This window comes from Echinops telfairi, unplaced genomic scaffold, assembly GCF_000313985.2.
Source record: "Echinops telfairi isolate 266 unplaced genomic scaffold, ASM31398v2 ScPeMD7_1;HRSCAF=3_0, whole genome shotgun sequence".
Taxonomy (NCBI): domain Eukaryota; kingdom Metazoa; phylum Chordata; class Mammalia; order Afrosoricida; family Tenrecidae; genus Echinops; species Echinops telfairi.
Genome location: NW_022103896.1, coordinates 74718834 through 74739667, shown reverse-complemented (window position 1 = coordinate 74739667; position 20834 = coordinate 74718834). Strand labels below are relative to the sequence as shown.

The 20834-nt window shown below is 41.5% G+C and overlaps 1 protein-coding gene across 2 annotated transcripts in view; it reads right to left on the bottom strand.

Annotated features, from left to right (window-relative positions):
- Positions 1-20834, bottom strand: part of ARMC1 (armadillo repeat containing 1) — a 42084-nt gene that overhangs the window by 3651 nt on the left and 17599 nt on the right. For both annotated transcript variants that reach the window (XM_004697543.2, XM_045299956.1), the window contains exons 4-6: positions 3183-3372; positions 661-777; positions 500-574 (exon numbers count right to left, since the gene is read on the bottom strand). In XM_004697543.2, coding sequence (XP_004697600.1) covers positions 500-574; positions 661-777; positions 3183-3372 — 382 coding nt within the window. The remainder of the gene's footprint in view (positions 1-499; positions 575-660; positions 778-3182; positions 3373-20834) is intronic.

Below are 20834 nucleotides of genomic sequence, written 5' to 3'. Positions count from 1 at the left end.
TTATCTCCTAAAGCTCTCGCAGTTATTGTGCAACTGTGGTCTTTTGAACAAAGACTCAGGCAAGCGCCTGCTCATGGTGGATGGTGGAGTACCACTGCCCCTCCTGTGGCAATCCAAGTGAGCTAAGGTAAGTGGTTTCATTGTCCCTAACAAAGTAGGACGGTTTCAATAGGTAGTTTTCTACCGCATTTATGTGGCCAGTGTTTAGACTTTTTCTTCATAATTTGATAAAACTAAAGATGGCTATGAAGAAAGTATTTAATATCCCTAGAAGATCAGCAAAGCATTTATACTGAGATAAAAGAAATTCAATTCACAGTTGCAGACTCGGAATCCGACAAAAGAGCTGTTATCAACCGATTAGCAACCAAGATATATTCAGACAGTCCTCTCAAATCTCCTCGCCAAGCACTGGGCCAGAAAGAGTGGCAATCTTCTAGACATAAAGAAAACCTCGGAGACAGTGTTAGGTAGAAAAGCACTTTCTAAAAGCCGTTACCTCTTCTCCACTCTCACTTTTCACAACTTGCTGGGCTTTCAGAACTTTAGTTGATGCGATTGCTGACGCCAAAGCCTAGGCCGGGGTGAGAAGAACAAATGTGGAACACGGATTTCCTTTCCTGCATCTCAGCATGCACTTCAGTCATCTAAAACACTAACCTCCGCCTTCAGGTCTGAACGGATTCGTACCACGCATCTTTGAACAGCCATTTGAAAAGTAAAGCTAATAACTCCTTTAATTTTTAGCAAAGCCTCTTCACATAGATTTCGCCGAGACTGAAAAATAAACAGCATATTGCTTTCAAAATAGTTGAACAATAAAAGGGAGTAAATCAATTCAAGCCCCAGTTAGGGTCAACTAGTCGCTACATTCGAGAAGCAAATGATCCTATTTCTGTTCTACCGTCTCATATTTTGGGAGCAGAGTACTTAATTAACTTTATTAAATTGTACAAGATTAATAGAGTAATAATTCCTATCCTGATATATTTTCAAGCTTCATTGCTAATATTAAGTTCTAATAATTTTTATCCAAAATACATTAAACAGCATTGATTTATATCTTACAGCTATCTATCAGAAGAGAACTAAGAATAAATAGCCCAAAGAAAATGCTGAAAGGCAGAGATTCTTCTAGCACAAGATTAAATAATCTATGGCCTACCCGTTGATTGTGTGAATAGTTTTCCTGGAACACAGCCATACCCATTTCTGTAGACACTGCCTATATTTGGCAACTTGCATGTTAAGGTAGTTACTAGATAAAACAGAGTGCATATGGCCTGCAAAGCCACAAATATTTACTCTATGTTTCTTTACAGAAAAAAAAGTTTTACAGCTCTTACTCTAACTTAAAAATCTCTGGGGTTAAGTTCTAATAGAGTCAAGTAAGAATCAGGATGCATTCGGTGTTTAAGTCATTATTTCTCAAACCAGTTAATATTTATAAAGCAGTCGTGCTGCTGCATCCTTCTCTTATGACATTCTAAATGGATACTATGTGGTTGGAGTTTGTGTCAACTAGACACTTTGGGGGATGGAGGGGTGGAGCCCAGCCTATGAATCTGGCCTCAGTCTGGTGACACCTCCTTGGGGGCGTGGCCTTGTGTATAAGAAAGAGGTCCAGAGCATGGCTAGCCTCTTTTGCCCTTCGCCTTGTGCTGGAGCTGGATCCAGCACCTGATTTGTCAATCTTCTGTTGTGCCACCTGCCAATGCCAGGAACAGACTACTTACCTTGGATTCATCCGGCCAACCTCGGATTCATTACTTCTGCATCCACCAACTTGTGGGCCCTCCTGCTTCAACATCCCGCTTCCTGTTTGTCTGCTTCCACAGCTACACTAGTCAGGAGAAGCCTGACTTGGACTGGACTGGGCTTACCTACTCCTGCACTGTGTGAGCCATTTCTTAATACTAGTCTCTTTCTACAGACAAACACACACAAGCATCACTGGTTTTGCTTCCCTAGAGAACCCAAGCACAGCAACCACTGCAGCTTTAAGGGTTATCAACAGTCTCTTTTGGGTCCTCGTGATCTTCTGACGGTGCTAACAACTCAGCATAATACATAACCTAACCTTCAGCTCTTTCGGGGGGATGGTTACCAGCGGGGGAGGAGGGGGAGCAACAGGTGTTAGCAACAGCGGGAGGAAGAGGAGCAACAGATTTTTGCTAAGGTGACAGGGAAGATAATATTCTAGAAGAAGAAGAGCAAAAGGGGAGGACAGGTAAAGGCAAGTGATTGGGGGTTGGGGGGAAGGTTGACAGGTTTTTAAATTGCTGCATACAAATCTGATGATCTGAAATATAAACCCCACCTAATTCATAATGCAAAGTTAATTTTTTTTAAAAGAATAAAGTCAAAAACAGAAAATGGAGGGGGAAAAGGAGCAAAAGGGAACAAAGAATAACTATAAACAACAAAAGTGAAAAGCAATCAGTAAGATGATTGTTTCAAACAATTTTTTTAGAGGTTACACCATCACTTTCAGATAGTTCAAAATGCTATTTAATATCTCTTGCGCTTTCTTCATTCACCCATGAATTATTTTAGAAATCAATTAAATAGTTTCCAAGCATTTGGCATTTTCCCGGTATCTTTCTATTGTTGATTTCTAACTAGGTTTTTAACAGGAAGCGTCAAAACGTTAGTGGAAGAATGAAATGAAAAGACTACAAATTTCTTCCCAAACTTTTTTATGCTCTTTTCATACTATGCTCAGAAAATAAATTTTATATGGTTCTAATTCTTTTATAACCTAGAATTTGATCTGTCTTGGTAAATGATCCATGTGCCTGATTCTGTTGTTGGTATTCTATGAACGTCAATTAGGTAAAGATACTTTGATAATGTTATTCAAGTCTTGTTTTTCTGTTTGGTACATTGAGAAAGTGCTGAAAACTGCAACTCAAATCAAGGCGGTGTCTATATCTCTTCTCAGTAAATTTTTGCTTCATGTATTTTGAAGCTATTATTAGGGAAACAAATACATAAAACCATCACATCCTCTGGTTAACTGACCGATGTAATATAAATGACACTCTTTATCATTATAAAACACTGATGGTTGAGACTAATTTTGAAGAATGTTCACAGATGAGACTGAAGCAACCATTAAGCTAATACAATTTCTTTTTCCCAGCTTATGAGTGAACCTTATGTTTATAAAACATACTTACTGTATCATCAAGACCATCTATATGCAAAACCACTGTTTTGGCACGTTTGTTGGTGGTGCCCAGAAAAAACTGCGCTTTCCTGCGACGTGAATTCATTTCATTGTAGCTATCACCATCTGCCATATTCGCGGACTGAAGAAGGTCATAGATTTCAGAGGCCAGCAGTTTCGTTTCCCCTGGAGTTGTAGTCCTTGGACAAGAAAAACATATAAATGAATAAGTAAATACGTTGGACATTTCTATTGATACCTTTCCCCTTAATTTTATGGAAAGCGGTTTCCTTCTTTCTGATGTTTTGTTTAACTTTAAAGCAATTGTAGTAGTTCCAATAATAACCAATAGTGTAGACAATGCATTAGTCTGCAACATATTTTTCTAATTCTATGTTTTAAACCTACTATTTCTGATACTCAAAACACTTCACTCCAGAACCAACCTAACTCACTGCCGTCAAGTCGCGGGTGACTCTAGCAACTGCACAGGGCAAGGCAGACCTGACCCTGTGCGCTTCTGAGACTAACTTTGTGGGAGTAGAAAGCCCCGTCTTTCTCCCCAGCAGTGGCTGGTGGTTTGGGACCAGCTGCTGAGCAACCGCTACTGAGGAATAAATGCATGAAAATAAACAATCAGGAGAGCATGATCCTGGATGAACTAACAGTCAACACCCTGCACATCAAGAAAGTATGACAAAGAAATAGCCCAAAGGAGCATAGCAAACAAATTAGGATGGAGTAATTAGTAAAATTAGAATGAATTTCAAGGAGACTGAGTAAATTCAAACTCTTTTTTACAATGACAGAAATACTCTATATCTGAGCTGTCTATATAGCTACTCCCTTCACATGCTATTGAGTACTTAGAATAAGGGCTAATACAACTAAAGAAATAAATTTTATTTAATTTTTTTATCATTTTATTGGGGGGGGCTCTTAAAAATCTTATGATAATCCATCATTCAATTGTATTAAGCACACTTGCACACGTTACCATCAACATTTCCAAAACATTTTCTTTCTACTTGAGGCCTTGGTATCAGCTCATTTCCCCCCCTTCCCTCCCCACTCCCTGCTGAACCCTTGATGATTTATAAATTATCATTTTGTCCTATCTTACACAGTCCAATGTCTCCCTTCATCTTCTTTTCTGTTGTCCGTCCCCCAGGGAGGAGGTTATATGTACATCCCTGTAATCACTTCCCCGTTTCCGCCTCACCCTCCTGATATCACCTTTCACCACTCGTCCTGAAGGGATCATCTGTCCTGGATTCCCTGTGTTTCCAGTTCCTATCTGGACCAGTGTACATCCTCTGGTCTAGCCGGATTTGTAAGGTAGAACTGGGATCATGATAATGGGTCTTCTACTTTTTCAATACTCTTTTACTTTACCAAACATGATTTTCTTTTTCAGGGACTAGTCTCTCCTGATAACATGTCCAAAGCACATGAGACAGTCTCGCCATCCTTTGTTCTAGAGAGTATTCCAGCTGTACTTTTCCATGACAAATCTGTTTGTTCTTCTGGCAGTCCACGGTACTTTCGATTCTTGGTCAACACCACAATTCAAATGCATCAGTTTTTCTGCGGTCTTCCTTATTCACTGTCCAGAGTTTGCATGCATATGAGGTAACTGAAAATACTGTGGGCTTGGGTCAGGCGCACCTCAGTCCTCAAAGTGACATCCTTGCTCTTCACGAACAGGTGTATGAATACCCAAGTTCATGCCAGCACTATTCACAATAGCAAAAATGACATAAATAACCTAAAGGACTACAAGCAGAATGGATAAATAAACTATGGCACCTACACACAAGGAAATGCAGGCAACACTAAAGAATAATGGTGAGACTGCAAAGCACAGCATAACATGGATGCACCTGGAGAACATTAGGCTGAATGAAATTAGTCGGCCACAAAAGGACCATGATTGTAAAACTCAAGATTTTCACAGTAACTGAAACATTCTTTGAGGGTTACTAGGGTGGGAGGGTATATTACTAGCTGGAGGCTCAAAGCATCTTAACTTGGGTGAAGGGGAAGGCAGTGCAATAAGAGGAGAGTCAGCAAAACGTAAGTGAGGCAGAGGAAGACACTGGGAGGTTTAGAAGAATTAAAGTAACAGGTGAATACTATTACAGATACAATCCTGCAATGACTCTGATGTACAATGGATATATGGGAGTAGGACACAGCCACAAATACATGTCCATATACAGATTTGACAGACTATTTCTTTTTCTGTGTTTACCTATGTTGCAAAGAAATTAAAACTTTTTACACAGAATCAAACACCTTGAGGGAATGAGTCACAGGATGCAAGAGTTAAGGACTGTAGTTTTGGGGGACAGGTCAACTAGCATAACACAGTTTACAAAGACAGTGTTCTACAGCCTACTGAAGGGAGTATTAGCTGGAGTCTTAAAAGCCTGTGAGTGGCCATCTAAGGCACAATGAATGGACACTACCAACTGCTCTGGTAGAAGATCCTAGATGAAGTAGGAATGTGGAAAACTCAAAATTCATTAAAACACACACAAGTTTACTAGTCAGATACGAGACTGGAGAACCCCTCAACATGGCCCTCTGGAAGTGAACTTATCTCCATAGCTCCACTTTCAGCCAAATAACAGACAACTCTATAACGGGAACAAGAACACTGGCGGTACACGCTGCTTAGAATAAGCAATCATGGGAAACCCAAGGGCAGCATTTGCTCAAGGACTAAGTTTAGAAGGCCTGCCGTGTGAAGAAAGGAGGAGGAATGGGAACAGGAAACAACGGGGGGAGGCAGAGTAAGTGCTGTTTTATTACGGCAACTGCAGATCGAGGTCACAAACAATACATGGATGGATTAGCGAATGCAAAGCAGATATGCTGTATAGTTTCACCCAATCCACGATAAACTCCACCAAAAAACAAGCTCCCTGCCACTGAGCTAATTCCCCCTCACGGAAACCCTACAGCCCGGAACAGAGCTGGACATGTGAGCTTCAAAGATACCTAACTCTCTGCGGGAGTAGAAAGCCCATCTATCTCCCAAGGAGCAGCGGGTGGTATTAAACTGCTGACCATGCAGTTAGCACCCCAACGCATAACCACTACACCACCAGGCTCCTCATGAAACAAAGTTTGAAAAAAACATACACTTGCACGTTAAAGATACAAAAAGAAACACTCATTTCATAACCACTACACCACCAGGCTCCTCATGAAACAAAGTTTAAGAAAAACATACTACATTAAAGATACAAAAAGAAACACTCATTTCAACTAGATGGTGCCCAGCTACCAGAACCAGCCACTCTGGTCAAGGTCATAATAGAAGCACCAGGACAGGGTGGGAGAAAAATGGAGAACAAAACATGAAGTCATAAAAAATAAACATTCGACTTAACAGTTGGACAGAAATTAGTGCAACTCCTGAGATGGTGGTTCTTTTCTTTGTCAATCGTTTTATTAGGAACTCATACAACTCATCACAATCCATACATACATCAATTGTGTAAAGCGCATTTGTACATTCATTGCCCTCATCATTCTCAAAACATTTCCTCTCCACTTAAGCCCCCAGCATTCTTGCCCTGTCCGACTCTCCCTTCACTCACTTTTCTGTTGTCCATCCCCCAGGGAGGAGGTCACATGTAGATCCTTGTAATCAGTTCCCCCTTTCCAACCCATCTTCCCTCTACCCTCCCAGTGTAACTACTTACACCACTGGTCCTGAAGGGATCATCCACTCTGGATTCCCTATGTTTCCAGTTCCTATCTGTACCAGTGTACATCCTCTGGTCTAACCAGACTTGCAAGGTAGAATTCGTATCATGATAATGGGGCGGGGGAGGAGGCATTTAGGAACTAGAGGAAAGTTGTATTTTTCATCGTTGCTGTATCGCACCCTGACTGGCTCGTCTCCTCCCGGAGACCCCTCTGCAAGGGGATCTCCAGTGGCCTACAAATGGGCTTTGGGTCTCCACTCCGTGCTCCCCCCAACATCCACTATGGTAAGATTTTTTGTTCTGATGATGCCTTATACCTGATACCTTCGACAGCTCGTGATTGCACAGGCTGGTGTGCTTCTTCCATGTGGGCTTTGTTGCTTCTGAGGTAGATGGCTGCTTGTTTACCTTCAAGCCTTTAAGACCCCAGATGCTATACCTTTTGATAGCCGGGCACCATCAGCTTTCTTTCTTAGCTCAGAAGCAACAAAGCCTGCATGGAAGAAACACACCAGCCTGTGTGATCACGAGGCGCTGAAGGGATCAGTTATCAGAGAACAAAAAAGCATAATTGTGTGCTCATCTCCTTGATAGGATCACTGAAGATAAATGGGTGCAGAAGCAAATGTGGCGAAGAAAGCTGATGGTGCCCGGCTATCAAAAGATACAGCGTCTGAGATGGTGGTTCTTAAAACAACTTGCAAACCTGGGGTGGACTCCCTGCTGGGGATCACCTTACAGTCTAAATATAGACAGAGCTATACAATGCATAAGACTACCTGAGAGTAAAATACTCCTCAGAACAATCAACTCGATGGCACTAAAAGAGTCATCTTTTTCCAAAACCAAAGTTCAGAAGGGAGAGAGGGGCAGGAAAGGTGAGTGAATGAATCAGGAAACCCAGCAAGTGGAGAGTGTTGTTACACTGAAGGGATTGCACGGCTTGTCAGCAAACAAAATGCATACAAATTGAGTGGGAAATGAATTTGTAACCTTCACCTATACGGCAAGAAAATATTAAAAAGCAAAACAACCCCCCAAAACCCACTCTTTAAAAATATATTATCCCTAGAGGAGTGACAGTATGTTTTTAAGTACTTTACATATTTCCTAAATCAGGGGTCCTCAAACTATGGCCCGCGGGCCCCGAGGGCATTTATCCGGCCCACCAGGTGTTTTTGCCCCGTTTGTTTTTTCACTTCAAAATAAGATATGTGCAGTGTGCATAGAAATTTGTTCGTAGTTTTTGTTTTTAAACTATTGTCCGGCCCTCCAACAGGTCTGAGGGACAGTGAACTGGCCCCGTTTAAAAAGTTTGAGGACCCCATAAACCACATACTATATACTTGTAAAAAGATTGTAAAGTGACATAGAAAATGGAAGGATGCAGGGGAAAAGTGTAAGAAAAGACAGTTCATGGGACTGTACAATCCATTCATTTGCCATAAAATAGTTCAAGTTTACGTTCTATCTCCCAGAGTCACTCTTGAATCAGAACTCACATGATGGCAGGGAGGTCTTTTTTAAGGGTCTTAAAAACTTACGAGTGGGCATCTACAACATAACAACGCAACCATAGTTCTTTATTCTCTAAATCAGAACAAAAAAGAAAAAGGGAAACTCAAGACAAAAGAGAAGAAACTGGACTATAGACCAATGGTTTACCTGAGCTACTGTCTCCTGTACCTTGAGACCAGAACTAGATGTGTGTCCGGCTATCAAGACTAAGTATTGCAATCAAAAACATAAACATGTATAACCTCCGTGGAAAGCAATAAGGTGCTACTTAAAACTGGGAAGAGAAATCCCATATGACCTGGCAATAACGCTGCTGGGCATATACCCTAAAGAAGTAAAAGACACAACACAATCAGACCTGTGGTCTCCTGGTTGTCAAGAGCAAGAAGCTGGAAGCAGCCCAAACGCCCAGTGATAGAAGAATGGATTAAGAAACTGGTACACACACATCCCTAAAAACAGTATGACAGTGCAGAGCGCCGCACGACACGATGGGCCGGCCGGAAACCACCATGCTGCGTAGTTAGTCAATCACGAAAGGATAAATACTGTGTAAGACCATGAACGATTAGGATAAACACCATGAAAAAGGCAAGCATCTATTCTCAGGTCATGGAATCTTCTAATCTGCTCTTCCAAGCACCGAGGTGGTATGCATACTTTTTATGATCCATATACCATCCCATATTGGTGCCCTGGTGGCATAGTGATTACACATTGGGCTGCTAATTGTAACATTAGCAGTTCGAAACCACTAGCGCTCCTCAGGGGAAAGATGAAGCTTTCTGCTCATGTAAGGAAGTTACAGCCACAGAAACCCACAGGGGCAGTTAGTTCTACCCGGTCCTGTAGGGTCGCTCCGAGCATGAATCGACTCGATGGCAGCACATTGTTTTGGGTTTGGTTTACTGGTACATCTTAAAAACCACTTCGTCAAGACAGGCCTCCCTTAACTGGCATCAGTTTCATATTTTAGAGGGAGAAGATCAGTCAGTTCCGGCTCCAAATCAAAATCCAGTCCTACAAGGGTCCTCGGTGAAACTTAATGTCAATCCAAATCCGAGAGGAGGGTATCTGTCTCAGAGGAGGTGATTTTACTTCTGTTGGTGGGTAAACTAACCCGCCACTGGGAAAGATGCTTAACGTTACTCATATAGAGCCCCCAATGAAAAGATAGGCCCCGTGTTATGTTCCTAATGGGGCACTTTTGACCAAGGTTCCAACCAGGCGGAGGTGACCCCGACTGAGTGTTACGGACAACCAAGACTACACTGTGTCCTTTCCAAGTACATATAGCATCCTTCATAGGACACACCAGAAGAACCCAATGTGGACACCTCACTAAGCGAGTCAGACTTCACCTTAAAAACATCTGTAGCAGATTAAAGGAACTAAAATACTCCCTTGGACTTAAGGCTAACTATCCTTCGGTAAGATGGCTATTAACCCACAACTATAGATTTAGAAGTCAATGGATTTTGGTTCAAATCGCTTGCTTTGTGGGTGCCCAATAACTGGCAACCTAAGACCATCATATATTTGCTATCTTAAGATTCTCTCTACATTACTACATGCCTTCGCCCAGCAAACATACTTCTGTCTTAGTAAATGGGTATTATTTAATGTTTTACCCGAGCCTGACCCTCACTGTTTATGTAGTTTAACCAGTCACTTTCATTTTTAATCTGTACAAGTCACCAATCCATGCAGAATACACAGCTGGATACTCATGCATACTTCCCTTTTCCAAACAGCATTTTAAAACCTATACACGGGCTAAATTACTGATTTTATCAATAGAATTATCATATGCCCCACTGGGATGTTTCATTGGGATGTTTTATAATGTTCTCCAATAAAATGATGATGACATCTCTAAGTGAACAAAGGATATAAATTATAAATATATGGATGAATTTTGAACTGCCACTTAACCACAGCCCTAATCTAAGAACAATTAGTTCTTATGACATGGCCCTGCTTAATGTGCATGTTCATGAAAAGATCACTGAAGATATGAGGGCTGTAATGCAGTGTGGTGAAGAAACCCTAACAGAACTTGGCTATCAGAAAAAATAGTACCTGGGATCCAAGTAGCCATCTAAGTGAGGTGTCAACTAAATCCACAGAGAAGTACATCAGCCTGTGTGATCCAAGGATGGTAAATAATAAAATTCAAGACAAGAGGAGAGAGCTCTAATAAAGCTTACAGTCTGAGGACTCCGGTTGCAGGAGGCTACAGATGAGAGAACAAGGTCTCCACTTGGCTTAATTAGCCTCTGGAGAACCCCTTCTGACCACTGACCAGGGATAAGAGTAGCCTTGCTATCACAGAGGGCCCTGGAAAGTAGATTCATGACAGTTAGGCTTAATGTTAACATTTATCATTTGTTCTCTCCTTTGACTTATTTTAAATTTGGCCTAGTTTTCATTTCTGCTTTCTTTTGAATTGGGGCATTTCTGGTTTGTTTTTATGGTCCGGGGAGGTTTTGTGCATTTTTCTTCATGACAAATCCAGGATAAGTAAATTTATAGAGATAGTAACTGGATTCATAGTTTCTCAGGATTATGGCAGGAGATAATAAGAGGAAATGGGGAGCTAATAATGAGCATAAGAATGAAGAAAATGTCCTAAAATCTATCGTGATGATTGAACAACTCTTCTTAGTATTTTAGACCATTGAATTGTATGGTATGTGAATTATTTACTAATAAAACTGCAAAAAAATAGAGAGAAATCCAGATTAAGCGTTAAAGACTGATGAAAGGTTCTACCAAAAGGCCTGGAATTTAAAAAATGACTTATAGTTTTCCCCCACATTTCTCTCCCAGGATCACCTATTGTGGTTCCTTTCGGAACAGTCGGTAGTGGTAGCTGGGTACCACCTAGCTCTAGTCTCAAGGTGGTGGAAGCTGAGGTTAGCAAGGTTTCTATGTCCTTTAGACTATGCATCTTCAATCCCCTTTCACTTGTCTTTTCTCCAGATGGGGAGAGACTCATAGTTGTATCTTAGATGGCCACTCGGAAGTTTCTAAGACCCATGGCTACTCACCAAAGTAAGATAGAAAGCATTGTCTTTATGAACTATATTATGCCAATTGTCTCTGATGTCCTCTTTGCCTATGGTCCTGAGCCACCAGGCCCATACACTCATCCTTCAAGGTGTTTGGTTATAGCTAATATGTTTTCATGACTTTCCCCCCTATATGCTCTACTATAACATGTATATATTTGTAGCATATAGAAATATATATGTAGAAGTAGCCTCAGGCATGACTTTTTTTCTTAATCATTTTATTGGGGAGCTCTTATAAATCTTGTAACAATCCATCATTCAATTGTATTAAGCACACTTGTACATATGTTCCCATCAACATTTCCAAAACATTTTCTTTCTACTTGAGCCCTTGGTATCAGCTCCTCTTTTTACTCCTCCCTCCCCCACACTTACACCCTCATGAATCCTGGATCAATCATTGTTATTTCGTGTTTTACACTGTCTGTTGTCTTCTTTTACCCACATTTCTGTTATTCGTCCCCCCTATCCCCCCTGGGGGGTGGCTTTATATCCAACCTGTGATGGGTTCCCCCTTTCTCCTCCCCCTTCACTCCCACCATCTCCTCACTCTCAGGATATCACTACTCCCACGACTGTTCCTGAGGGTTTTATCTGTCCTGAATTCCATGTGTCAAGAACTCTTATCTGTACCAATGTGTGTACTCCAGTCTAGCCAGATTTATAAGGTAGAACTGGGTCATGGTAGTGTTTTGTTTTTTGGGGGGAAGTATTCAAGAACTAGATGATGGGTGTTTTGTCAGTGCTATACTGCACCCTTGTTGAACTGTCCCTTCCTTTTAACCCTTCTGAGGGGGGATGTCCAATTGTCTACAGATGGACTTTAGGTCTCCACTCCAACCCCCCTCATTCACATCGATATAATTGTTTTGGATCTTTTGATACCTGATCCCATTGACACCTCATGATCACATTGTCTACAGATGGACTTTAGGTCTCCATTCCAACCCCCCTCATTCACATCGATATATTTGTTTGTTTTGGATCTTTTGATACCTGATCCCATTGACACCTCATGATCACATGGGCTGATGTGCTTCTTCCATGTAGGCTTATTTGCTTCCCTGCTAGATGTCTGCTTGTTTAACTTAAAGCCTTTAAGATCCCAGACACTATCTCTTTCGATAGCTGGGCACCATCCACTTTCTTCACCACATTTGCTTATGCACCCATTTAGACATGGCTTTTGTAAAGCTTCAGATCTGAAATCTGCAGCATCAAAACAAACTGAAATGTATAAAAGCTATCACATCATACCTCCATTTTTGGAAGTGAGTCTTAGGATCAAATTACAATATGTAATGGATGTCCAACTGTTTAAGGACCCCAGATGGTACAGTGGTGAGGTGCTCAGTGGCTAACTGAAAGGATGACAGCTGGAATCCACAGGAGGAAGACGTACTAGTCTTCGTCCGTGAAGATCACAGCCTTGGAAACCCTATTCCGTCCTACGGAGTCCCTCACTATACATTGGAAGTGACTTGATGACAATGGATGCTTTGTGGTTACATGTTCAGCCCTTAGCTGCAAGGTCAGCAGTTCAAAACCACTAGCCACTTTGCAGAAAAAAAGACCGAACTTCCTACTCTTGTAAGGTGTTACACTCTGATACTCACAGGGCCTTTCTGCCTTGTCGCAGAGGGTTGCTGTGAGTCAGCTCGAGGGCAGTGAGTGTGGTTGCTCTGGATATCTGGTTTACAATTAGAGCTGCCAGCAGCAATAACCATATTTTCTCCAAGACATGCTTTATTTGAATTAAAAAGATAGGCCATTTGAGTCAACCTGTTTGTACAAAGATTGGATCTCTCTCAAGATAAACTTGGCCTTCTCCTGTAGGAAGTACATACAGAACTGCAGCGGCCAGCTGTAGGAGATACTGGGATCCAACATAACATTCAATACAAACCGAGGCCAAGCTCTTCCTGGGCATACCATAGCCAACGAGTAACAGTGAAGGGCATTTCTGCCCAATGCTGACCTAAGCCTCTTCATCTTTGCTCAGGAGCTCCCCATGAAGTTGGCTGAGACTTCCTACCTGCGTTGCAATCCAAAGCGCTCCTTGCCTCATTCTGCTTCCTCTCCTGTTTCCTTCCACAGACTAATAACTATAAGCCCACTAACTCAACCCTTTTGTGATCTGTGGGACAGATAGTTCTTAGCTACATTTTCCATCTCTGGAGTTTCGTGGGACATTGCTACCCCATGCTGCCATCTGGTGGGGGCCTGTATAACTGCATGAACCTGAAGAAACGGGCCTCATCAAACTCACTCAATGCACTAGAAACCCTCCAGGGCAAATGTGCCACTAATTCTATCAAAATTCCTATCATTTCAAAAGTTTTATTTCCTCAGTTCATACAAAATGGTTTTCATTATTAAAAACATAAGGTTTCTACAAAAATTAAAGTAAAATAATCCTATCTTAGATGGGTTAAAAAGTTGGTTTCGAGATTAAATCTCTATGTACCTACTAAAATTTATTCTAAAATATTTTATAATTCAGAGTATGTTTTACAATGTCAATTTTTAAAATCTTATTTCCTACAGATTTTCTTCTTGCCACAATATTTTCAAGGTCAATTAACATACCTGTTAACTATGCAATTTTTGATTTGTCATTGAATAATACATCCCTAAGAATCTTGTCCTATTGGGTCACTATTATTGGCATTGACTTGATGGCAGTGAGAAGCACCTAGGCGCCCTAATGGCATAGTGGTTACACGTTCTGCTGCTAACTGCAAGGTCAGCAGTTCAAAACCACCAGCCACTCTGAGGGAGAAAGACAGGACTTTCTACACCTGTAAAGAGTGAACAGTCTCAGGGACCGGTCTATCCTATCCTATCCTATCAGGTCATCATGAGTTAGCATTGCCTCGATAGCAGTCAGTTTGGTTTGGGGTTGAAAGAAGCCTCTGGGAGCCCTGAAGATGCAGTGGGTTACAACCTGGACAGCTAACAGCAAGGTCAGCAGTAAAACCCCTAGCTGCTCCAGGGGAGAAAGCTAAGGCTTCCTACTCCTGTAATGACTTACAGTGTCAGAGGCCGCAGGGGCAGTTCTACCCTGTCTTACAGGGCCACTGTGAGTTAGAACTGACTCAATGGCAGTGAGTATAAAGGAGCATCCATACTACCTTTTACTGTTTACCATAAGCCTCGTAGGCCAGCTACATGTTTTAAAATGTGCTCAAGGAGATTCTGCGCACAGCAATCCTGTGTGCAACAGAAAGAAACACGGCACACTCCTGCACCATCTTCACAATTTCCACTAGGTTGGGTCCTACTGATGCAATCATGGTGCCGATCTATCTCCCTGAGGGTCTTCCTCTTTTTCAGTGGCCCTCTACTTTACCAACCAAGCATGATGTCCTTCTTCAAGGTCAGGTCTTCCCTTCTAATATGTCCAAAGTACATGAGTCTTGCCGTCTTCAGCTCTAAGGTGCATTCTGGCTATGCTTCGGCCATGACGGATGTGCTCTTTCTGCCGGCAGTTCATGCTGCAGTCAACACCATCGTTCCAGTGCAGCAATTCCTCTCTGTCCAGTTTCCACACGCACCTGAAGTAAACACAAGGCTAGGGCTTGGTTCAGATACCCTCTATGCACCTTAGTCTTCAAAGGGAAATCTCTGCGTTTTAACACTTTAAAGAAAGAGATCTTTTGTAGATTTACCTAATGCAATACATTCTTTGACTACTTGAATGCTACTACCATAGGTGCTGCTTGTGGACACATGTAAGATAAAATCTGTGACAACTTATTTACAGGTTCAGTGTGAGGACCTTCGTAATCTTGATGTTGAGGTGGAATCCACACTTAAGGAAGTAGTCTGTTCCTCATCAGTAAGTGTGTCAAGTCCTCCTTGCATTCTACAAGCATAGCTGTGTCATCCATGTGTCACAGGTTAACAAGCCTTGTTCAAATCCTAACGCTTTGGCCTTCCTTCCTGTAGTCTAGCTTCTCAGATCATTGACTCGGCATACAAAGTGAACAAATCCCGTGAAACGATCGGAGCCTGGCACACACGAGTCCTGATTTTAAATCATGTACTATCTCCTGGTTCTGTCCAAACTGCTGCCTATATATAACCTCCACATGAGCACAATTAAGGGTTCTGGAATTCCCATTTTTCAAAATGTTATTCATAATTGGTTATGATCTGGACAGTCAGGTGTCTTTCAATAGTCAATAAAACACAGGTAAGCATCTTTCTGGTATTCTCTTTGCTTCCAGCCAAGCTCCATCTGATATCAGCAATGATATCTCTTATTCCACATCCTCTTCTATGTCCAGCATGAATTTCCAGCCGTTCTTTGTCAATGTACGGCTGTAATTATTTTTAAGTTATCTTCAGCATAATTGTAATATTAAAGATCAAAGGAACTCATTGTTATTGAGTCAATTTGGACTCAACAGAGACCCAATAGGACACAGTAGAACCACTCCATGGGGTTCCCGGACGGTAAATCTTTATGGTAGTAGAAAGCCTCATCTCTCTCCTGAGGAGTGGCCAGTGGTTTCAAACTGCATGTAACCCACTACACCACCTGGGCTCTTTTAATAGTAAAGATACTATTTGATAATTTTCACATTCTGTTGGATCGCATTACTTTGTAATGGGCACAAACAGTGGTTTCTTCTAGGTGACTGGCCACATAGTTATATTTCTACAACCCAGTTACATGGAACTCCTCCTGTGGCCACCGTGGCCACATTCCCAGACAGATGAGGAACCGCTACAGAACCTGGCAGCAGACCAGCAGCTGAACAGTGCCTGGATATGCTGGGGCTCTGAGCAGAGCTCACCGATGCTACCTCCTACTCACCGACCCTCAGAACTCGCCATGGACAGCCTGGAAGAATCAGCTACAGGTGCCCAGAAGAAGATAAGACCTGAGGTGGCCCCTCAGGATCTAAGGGCATAGGCCTTGGCCCAGGGAATTGCAGAGTGCTAACTGGTGTAGAGGGACCCCGTGCCTCAGGACCTTGTGATCATACCGCATGCCATATGCTATAAAAGGCCAGACTTGGAATACTTTTCACCCATGCCTGCCTGGGCACAGGATCAGGGGCAAGAAGACAAAATTGTGGCCAATGGAGGGGTTACTTCTTGGATTGGTGAAGAGATGGGCCATAGGAGCAGGAGATGATTCTATAAGTTGGTGTTCGTGGTCTCTGGAGGAGAGAGGTTGGGCCCTAAAGGCAACTGATCCCACTACCTGGACCTTTCTTCCGGCTAGTTTGAGGACTTTTTTGGTTGGTAAATACATTCACTTCCAGTAGTACTGCATCCAGTTCTTGAGACAATGCAATTGGTATCCTGTCAATTCCTGGAGGCTTGCTTTTTGCCAATCGTTTCAGATCAGCTTGAACTTCTTCCCTCAATACCATCAGTTCTTGGACATGTTACCTCCTGAAATGGTTGGATGTCACCAATTATTTTTGGTATAGCGACTCTGCGCACTGTCTCCACTTCTTGAGTCACTTAGTAAGTATTTTGCCCATAAAACTTAAAACAAAACTCACAGCCAATTCGTAGCAAAGCTGTGTCTTTTTTTTTTTTTTTGCATTTCATCATTTATTTAGATGTTTAAGCTCTCACAACTAGGTTTTTACAAGCTGATGATCACTGAAAAATCATTTCTCCCACCGAACTATAACCACAGACAGTATAAATATATGGTTGAACTAACATTAATATACATCATCATTTTATCAATTACATAATAAAACAAATTATCAAGTACGTATCCAAATATTAAGTTACACAGCTCAAAAGGCATATAAAAAGTAGAGTCTGCTCAGGTCATTAGCAATGCTGGATCTATACAAAAACAAAACTCCAGTCTCTCTCGCGCAGAAGGACAGAAAAGTTTGCACTGCTGATCTTGCAGTTAGCAATCCAATGTGCACCCCACCATGCCCACGGGGCTTCATTGCGCAAATAATTCCTCAATATTGCAAATCAGTTTGAATGTTTTCCTTAGTTCTTTCAGGGTTAGAAACGCTGAGCTCACTCTTTTTGAGTTTTTAACTCCAGGTCTTTGAACATTATTATTAGCAGCTTTGTTTTCTCGAGCGGCACTTTACATTGAATCGCAAGCTTCGGGGAAGATTCAGACATTGACTTGGGTCTTTCTGTCTTTACTGCCCTTCACTGATGTTCTCAAGGTGGCCTGGTCACCAGTGTGCAGCGTATAAAGCCGAAACTTGAGATGGTCTCAAATCCAGGGAGGGCAGAGACACTCAAGATCCTACTTTGGTTTTCACGGACTTGCTTTAATTCTCCTCAATTCGACTTTAACGTCCTTACGGACAACTGATGGTCTGTTCCAGAGAGCCCCGCACCTTGCTCTGACTGAGACTGAGCTTTCGTCACTGCCTCTTTCCAGACACAGCCAAATGGATTCCTGTGTGCGCTACCTGGTGAGGTCACGGATACAGTGACGGCGTATGCTGCTGAAAAATAAACTGGCCATTGGTCTTGCAAAATTCTATCTTACTACCTCCTGCATCTTTCCTATCACCAAAGTAATATCTTACAACTACTGATCCCCGTTTCCAATACATCTTTATTGCGTAGTTAACAAATTTTAGACTGAAGAGATGGTAAAAATTTTCAATTTTCTCATCTTTGGCCTTAGTGGTTGGTGCATACATTTGAGTAATGGCTATGTTAACTGGTCTCCCTGGTAGCCATATGGACATATTCCATCACTTGCAAGGCTTTAATTCACAACGGATCATGAAATATCCTTTTGGACAACGAATGCAACACCATCTCTTCAACTCGTCATTCCTAGCACAACTGACCATGTGACCGGTCCCCTTCAGCTCACTACGGACGACCATAGCTAGCTTCAGGCCTTCGTTGCACTTTTACCACTTCCAGTATATTTCACCATCAGGTTATTATAACAGATGTTTATAGTTGTTTCCTCCCATTTTTAATTGTGCCACACCAAAAGCTTGATTCCGCCCTCATCATTAAATTCAATTCATACTTTGAGGAAGCAGCTCTTCCCTGGTTATATGTAGGGTGTTTTCCAACTCGAAGACTTCATTCACCAGCCAGGTGTCCAGGTGCTATTTTATGAGGCTGGAGATGGACCGTTTTCTCAGCAGTGAGTTGCTGGGCCCACATGCCTAGTCTGTCTGCACCGGGCAGCTCGGCCAAAACTGCGTTGGTATTTGAAATATCAGTGGCATAGCTTCCACCATTACAGCAAGAAAGAAACTACCATAGTTTGACGAACTGACAGGCCAATGTGACTGAGAGTGCCCTCACAAGTGAAAAAATTTTCTAAAATTTACAGAGCTTTTCTTCACAAACTATCCCATTGGACCATCAGCGAAGCTCTGGTAAAGATAGGTAAAGCCAAGTAAAACACCGGCTTATAAATAAGGAAACTAAGAGTATAAAAATCTTACTTGTCTTAAGTCAGAACTAATCCAAATTCTTACTTTTGGTTTGCTCCCCAAACCAGAAGCAATGATTAACACCATTGGTGGTAGTCATATTTTCTGCTATTTATTCCTAAATGATCAAATGAATTAAAATAAACAAATTCAGTCTTTATCATGGCATATCATTACCAAATACCAACACATCCTAGAACTACTCTAACACAGAGTATGATACTAAATATGTAAGTAGTCTATAAAAAATTAGTTTAATAAAAACATTTTCCATTTATCCAGAAGCTGTGTGGTGATTCCACTTTGGGCTGATACCTGCAAAGGCAGAAGTTCAAAACCACCAGCTGCTCCACGGAAAAACTATTCCCATTAACAGTTACAGGCTCAGAAACTCACAGGAGTAGTTCCATCTGGTCCTATAGGGTCACTATGAGTCAGCATCAACTTGACGGCAGTGAGTTTAAGAATCACATATAGTATATATACAATTATACATACATAGACACACATATATTTAGCCAAGAACTATATTGTGTGTATGTGTAGTTTGTATATAAGTGGAGGTTTCAAAATATCCATGAAAAAAATAGTTTAAAGATCACGTAATTTCCTAAACCTTTTTTATTCCTCCTCATTTAAGTATAAGGGGGTGTGTGTATACGTAACAAGTCTGCTGTCAAGCCAATAGTGACTCAAGGTGACCCCACAGGACAGAGTACAAGCGTCTCATAGTTTCCGAGGCAATAACGCTCCATGGAAGCAAAATGCACGACTTTCTCCTGCAAAGCAGCAGGCAGGTTCAGATCACTGACATCCTGTGTAGACGTCGAGCATTTAACCTGCATCACGTCATACATGCCCTACCTTGAAGTCAGCGTAAATAATACTTCATTGATAAAATTTCATTTAAAATGTTTGAGAATTATAAAAGGACTTCAGCGATCATTTAAGTCAAAGAAACTAAAAGTTGTATTTTGTTCTTAATCAAATAAATCAAATTATAACTTATTATAACTTTAAAGGTAGCCATACCTTGTCTATGGAGCCCTAGTGGCATCACAAGTTAAGCGCTGGACTGATAAACACGAGGTCACTGAGTCAAACCCAGCAGCCTCTAAAGGGAGATGAGGGTATTTACTCCTGTAGGGATGATTTGCAGCCTTGGGAACCTATACAGGGTCGGTGGCAATGCGGAGCAGTCAACTTGATGGCAGTGGGGGTTATACTCTGTATACTGTATATGACTAAGACACAAAACAGACTAAGACAGTATCTCAGAAAGCAAGACACTTTTGCTTTGAAATATATAAAAACTCAAACTTTAATTTCTAGTCTTCTATAAGGAAATCAGCAAGGTCTAATAATGGAGCACAATCTCACATCCCCAAAGGCAATACAATTAGGGAGCTATCTTTAGTCTCCTACCCCTAAAACCAAATATGTATGATGTGTCAAACCTACCTCAAAAAGTTGTAAATCAAAATGAAGTAACTATATGTGAACATCTTAGACAAATAAAAGCTGTAATTGCAATCCATTCTTTATTTCCTTGGAATGTATGACTGATTGTCTCCATTAAAAACTTCCTCTTTTAAATAAAGAAAAAGTCATAAAAAACTTCCTCCTTTGCCAAGAAACAAGAACTAAATGGTGCCCAGCTACCATTATGAAAGTTTTAATACAAATTCAGATCTACAAAAAAAAAAAATCATAACATTGTGAATGAGGGGGAGTAGAGTGGGGACCCAGGACATTCCTTTGCAGAAGGGTTGCAGGGAGTTGAGGAGCAAATCGGAGTGCAGTGTAGTAACAATGAAATATGCAATTTTCCTCTGGTTCTTAAATGCTTCCTCCACCCCACTACCATGATCCCAATTCTCCCTTACATATCCGGCTGGACCGGAGGAGGTGCACTGGCACAGATAGG